This window comes from Larimichthys crocea, chromosome XXI (assembly GCF_000972845.2).
Source record: "Larimichthys crocea isolate SSNF chromosome XXI, L_crocea_2.0, whole genome shotgun sequence".
Classification (NCBI taxonomy): Eukaryota; Metazoa; Chordata; class Actinopteri; family Sciaenidae; genus Larimichthys; species Larimichthys crocea.
In genome coordinates, this window is record NC_040031.1 from 725,648 (window position 1) to 731,647 (window position 6,000).

A 6,000-nucleotide genomic window follows, 5' to 3' on the forward strand; every position below is an offset into this window, starting at 1 on the left:
GGTTTAGTGGAAATCTGTGTGTGAAAAGTGTGGTGTACATAGGTACACATGTGAGGTGCTTGTACTTCGCCTGTGACTTTTACTATCACTATCTACTTCTACTCCACTACATCTCAGGGATATATTGTATTTTATACTGCGCTACGTTTATCTGACAGCTTTAGTTACATTATAATTACATTATAATTAAAAAACATTGCGTCCATAAAGACACTGTAGGATGGAAGTTAAATTTGCCAACAGGTTTGTAGTTTGGAATCCTAAACATGTCAGACAAAACAGCCACCCATATGTTTTTAAAATAAACCTGACACATCTTGTCAGACATTTTGTCTTCTTCTGCGGTCTTTAATTGTCACAATGGATGAAAAGGAAATAATTGTTTTTTAGAGCCTTTATTAGGCAGGAGACTGACAGCCTCTAGACCTCCATGATACTCAAAACTCAAAGGTATATAAAAAAGAACTGTATGACCGATGCTCCTGGCTTAATAAAGATAACATAAAAAACAGACTGAAGAGGAAAGCTCAGCTCTTCCGGTGAGGATTGAGGTGATCCAACAGAGAGAGAGAGAGTAGTTTGTATTCAGATCAGATCAACACTTTGAACATCTATTCATGGCCAGAACACAAAACATTTTGTAGTCTGGTATAAAACCTTTCTATTCAGTCAGACATGATGTCATTGATGGTACTTCTATATGCATGTGTGTGTGTCAGAGTGTCCTCAGAGCAGGGAGCCCAGTGTGTCTCCTCACCGAGGTTCAGTCAGCAGTCTGGAGAGAGAAAGTCCTGAACCAGGAGAGGCCAGTGAGGAAGAGCCGCTGCACTACCAGCACTACTACCCCCACAGCTACCCCCACAGGGTAAATATATACCACTACTACTCCCACAGCTACCTCCACAGGGTAAATATATAAAACTGATGCCCCATAGGTACCAATACTACCCTAGCAGGCTAAATAAGTACTACTACTGTCCCCAGAGTTACCCTCACGTGGTGAATATTGTATATACCACTGCCACCCCCACATGATATATAATTATCCCAACTACCTCTCAAAGTATCAACATCCACACAATATCTACCTCAACTACAACCACATCCAACTTCTACAAGGGAAATGAGCATCTCAACTTCTGCCCCCCTTCTCCTGAGCTCCATTAAATAAGGTAATGTAACACTGCCCTCTTGTGGAAAATTTATTATTAACGCCAATCTCTGTCATCTCCAGTATAACTGATGTGAGTCTGTTGGTTGGTTTATAAAATTTGTATTTCAGTTGAGTATTTGATTGAAAAACAATCCAAAGTTTTGGCTATTTGGGATATACAACGATATGAAACTGAAAGAAGAAGAATTGAAAATATATGTGATGGACTGACTTTTATTTTGTCATTTTGTTTGTGTTACTAGCAGTTAAGACACAGAAATGACTAGACAAATGAAGGACAAATTAATCTTATTATATAGCTGACGTGAAACTAAAATTAGGAAACATTATTTACCTGCCTCAGTCCATTCCTTTGCCTGTTTTTTTTATGTCTACTGTATTCTTGTAAAATATATCTCAGACTACCGCTTTAATTTGAAACAGTAATTGTGTATCATTGCTCCACACTGCACAGAGCAGCCCACAGATAATGTGCATAATCTGTGGTGGACGATGTGTTTACTGTCGCCTTGCAGGTCTTTTTTATTCAGCGCCTCATCGGTGTGAAGCTGCTTGGTGGAACGGTGCTTTTAGTGTTTCTGTTTCTTTACAGGGAAACATAATGATATAGAATTAGCCTGCAGGCTTCCTACCTGGCTGACAGAGCGAAGCTGCCTCATTAATCTGAGCAGAGGCAGAGAGAACAGACCGGCCCTTAATCTGCTGCATTGTTCTTCTGACAGAAAGTGTGTGTGTGTGTGTGTGTGTGTGCAACTGTAAGAACAGGAGATATTTTTTGGACCGTGGGTATAGATGAAAATAAATGTACAGTATATGTACAACATCAGTGATGATGATCATAATCATCCTTCCTCTGTGTTTCCAGATAAAGCAGCATCAGTCTGACCTGGAGGACGATCTGTGATTCTGTAGCTCAGGTATGAATTCTCACACTGAGATACTTTGTAGAACCAGACCTTTGGGTTTAGCTATTCCATCCCATTAAAGGATGAGACTGGTGTTTTATTTTATAGTGTTTTTACTGTTAAAAAAACTTTTTGACTTTCCAGCCGTATCTGTAGCGTTCCCAAGTCCATTGATCCTACTGAAGAAGAGATTGTAAAGTTTCATCACGCTAATGGATCTATGGATCTAACGTTGCTCTTAAAACTGTTAACTGGTTTGCTGTGAAATTTTAGTAAAGTAAATGAAGACTTTGGGGATCTCCTGACATCTTCTCGAGCACTACCCTAGCAGTTTTTCATAACTCAATAAAATTTTGACATCTACCACATAGCACAAAATTGGATGCAGACATTCAAACATTCATGGTCCAGAGAGGATAAATTCTAATGACTTTGGTTCGCTATGGTTGTGAGCTAAGCTATGTACTTGTTACAATCATCACTGACTATTGGTTTACACATGAACCACAGTCAGTGTTTCGCTGTGGAAGAAAACCGTGTTTGTACTTGAGTTACATTACATACGTAACATAAAACATAGCAATGCTCAAGCACAAACTGTGTGCCTATTGAAGACCTCCATGCTGATAAACTCACATCGACCAACTGAGCTCTTTATTTATTACCTAACAGACAAACTTTTTGGTTAAACTTATTTGGTTGATGGGATAAATTATTTTTAAACATAAACCTATGTTCCCTGATGTGATGTCTTTGTTTGCATTGCCTTGATTGTCTACCTGATGCATTTTCCTATTTCATAGGCTCTCTTATTCTCTTTCCAGATTCTTCCAGATGCTTCCTTCTGTTTCCACAAACAGAAGCTCAGATGGGTATAAACTAGGATGGAAGATGCTTCAGAGAGGCGTTTGCAACACGAAATGCACTGGACTGACTCTCCTCCACTAACTCCTAAATCTGTCTTATATCTTTCTGTCACTCTCACTTTGATTTTTAATATGTTGCCCTATCTCCAGTCCACAATGACTATAAAATCCCCAAGGTGTTCCTGATACGTCACTGACTCTTATGCTCCATGCTAACATATTGACACATGGGATATTATAGCTTAACGTCTGCTCTTTAGAAAAAGCACCATTCTAGTGTTTTGCATATTTTTTGACAATGTCCTACGTTTCATTTACAATAATTACAGTAAAAAAATACATTATCTTTACTTGATGTCAGATGTAACATTTGGCCCCATTATCATCCTAACCTTGCTTCCCATGTTGAACTTCATTCTGATTGATGTTAATTAAAGAGATTCATTTTAATGAACTGATTTTACTTAACTGACTTTATTGAAGTCAGTGTAGCTGCAGCTGGCAGCTCCTTGTCACCTAATTTATTTTCATTAGGTGTGTTGTTACTATGTGTAACCAGATGTACAGAAAAGCATTATGGTTCTGTGTTTAAGGCTCAGTGAGCACAGTTTTACAACTCTCTGGGTGAATTACAGTATTATTCTTAATGAGATACCCTATAGACTGAACATTTCCTGCAATGGGCATTAACTCTGAATAAAAATGATTAAAAAGTGGACATGAATGGGGATGATTACATTTTCCCATGTTTAGCATAGAAAACAGTTCAGTGGCTAAAACAGTTTGCTACATGTAAGCTAACTGAGCATAAACAGTTGATTGTGGTTCGCTCAGGTTAGCAGCGAAGACATTTTGATCCAGGTTAGCATGAGGGTTTATTCTAAGGGTCAACAATTAAAGTTTTAGTTCTTGTTCAATCAATGAACTCTGAGGTCTGATTTGAAAAGGTGTCATCAGATGAATGCTGAACTGAAGCCATCAGGGTTCATGTAGAAGGTCTATTTTCCAGGCAGAGAAACAGAAAATTTGATACTCATATGGCATGATAACAGTGTGTTTACTGTGTATGAGGTCCATTCAGTGAAGAAACTCATTACAGCATTGTATTTAGGTTTGCATTATAACTGCGTTTTAACTGGAATGTTGGATATACTATTTGTTTCTCACTTTTCCTTATTGTCAAAATTGAAGTAATCCATTCATACAATTTACTGTTCATCCACCCTACCATCCATCTACTGGTCTGTGTTATCCTGCCTACTATTGACTGATTGATTGCCGTGAAATTTGAATGAATGTTGAATGTTATCGATACCACATTCCCTGTTTATGTGTTTACACCATGTCTTTCAACCACAACAGTCCATTATTATGTAGTAATGCTGCATCCATTCAATTTGACTTTCATTTTATGACATCATGTTTGTTTTATGGCCTTGTGGGTGGAGAGCAAAGCCATCAACCTGTTGTCGAATCAAACACATAAAAACTTTTCCTCTAATATGTTTACCCAGCTGGACAAGATGGACAACTGTGACTGTAAATATGTTCTGAGCTTTCATGTAAAATATTTGTGAGTTTAAAAAATGAAAAGATTTATGTGTACAGTAGTGGCTCTTTATACTCAGATATTATTTCAAACATTTAAAAAATGATAGGAAAATGTTTTAATAAGAAATCCTGTATTTTGCAGGTACAGATGAATCATTTTGGAAATATGACGACACTTCATTTGGCTTCACTGTAGTCTCTGCTGGTTGTGCTTTTGTGTTTGTCCTCAGTGCTAAATGTATGTAAACTATTTCAGTGTGGGTGTAGTAAAGGTATTTTTCATAAAACAGATGTGTGGTTGGTGCTTTGTGTGTATGTAATAATCACAAGATTGCCTGTTTATGTACTACTAATTTAAATTGCTTCATGGACTCTAATAGTTCCTCCACAGGTCAAAGTTTTTTGTTTGTTTTTTAACGCTTAGGTATCTATTAACCTTTCCGCCTGTTTCCAGTTTTGTGTTAAAGTAAGCTTTTTGGCTGCTTGTTGCACCCTTTTAACAGAGAAATGAGAGTGGTGCCGATCATCTTATCTAACTCTTGGCAAGAAGGCTAATGATTTTCTTCCAGCTCAGTATATTTGAACTGTGTTAAGTTTGAAAACCTTGAAACCAGCTGAGTGTACCTGACTCCACCTGCAGGTGGATCAGAAAGTTCCTGTAGCAGCACATAAAGTTGTAAAAACATGTCTCTGACTCCTAGACCATTGGCACCATTCAAGTTCCCAGTCGACACCACCCTCATTGGACTGATCCCCAATGGGGATGAGTCCACCTACTCACCATCTAGTGACCTGGTGAAGTCAGACCAACTTGGAGCTCAATGCTCCAAAGACAGCAGAGATGGTTGTGGATTCAGAGAGGACCCAGCCTCACTTACCCTGATCACCCTGTGTGACTCCGCAGTGGAGTCCTTATGCTTCCTGGGCACCATAATCACCAAAGGCCCCAAAAGCAGCTGGCCTCATCAACAACTGACACATTTGCACATAACCTGATAAATACTTTGCACATTCCAGCTATTTTTGTTAAAAACTTACCATATTGTACATATATTAATAATATCTGCTTATGCTTCTTGACATGTTCGGACTTGATTGTTTATCTCCTTCGTTTGTTATGCACCAAAACACTAAGGCAAATTGCTTACATGTGAAAACCTACTTGGCAATAAACCGATTTCTCAATCTGTTTCTGAAATATAAGAGAAAGTATAGAAATGTTTCAGAGGTGTTCAAAAACACATTACCAGGATATTGAAACAGCAACAATTGCTACAATAAAAGTCTAATAATATGACAATGCTAATTAAAGATTAACTTTCCATTCAGGTCTTATATCATATCACATTGTCTGTGTTTTAATTAAATCAGTTAGATCTTATCATGCGCAAACAGTTTAATGAATCTCAATCAAACACTGGAACACATGTTGTTGACTTGTTTTAATGATTCATTAGAGTCAGGACAACCTTTGGTTAAAGGGCTGTTTGCAGTGCATGCTGGG

General features: G+C 37.9%; 1 protein-coding gene across 2 annotated transcripts in view; it reads left to right on the forward strand.

Annotated features, from left to right (window-relative positions):
- LOC109140544 (RNA-binding Raly-like protein) overlaps positions 1-4,034 on the forward strand; it is a 64,107-nt gene extending 60,073 nt beyond the window's left edge. The window contains exons 6-8 of one of the 2 annotated variants that reach the window (XM_019267595.2): positions 720-865; positions 2,040-2,091; positions 2,904-4,034. In XM_019267595.2, coding sequence (XP_019123140.1) covers positions 720-865; positions 2,040-2,078 — 185 coding nt within the window. In that variant the 3' untranslated portion in view covers positions 2,079-2,091; positions 2,904-4,034. Of the gene's footprint in view, positions 1-719; positions 1,875-2,039; positions 2,092-2,903 lie in introns of those variants that run through there. The other variant, XM_019267594.2, reaches the window with a different exon arrangement.
- Positions 4,035-6,000: the final 1,966 nt, after the last annotated feature.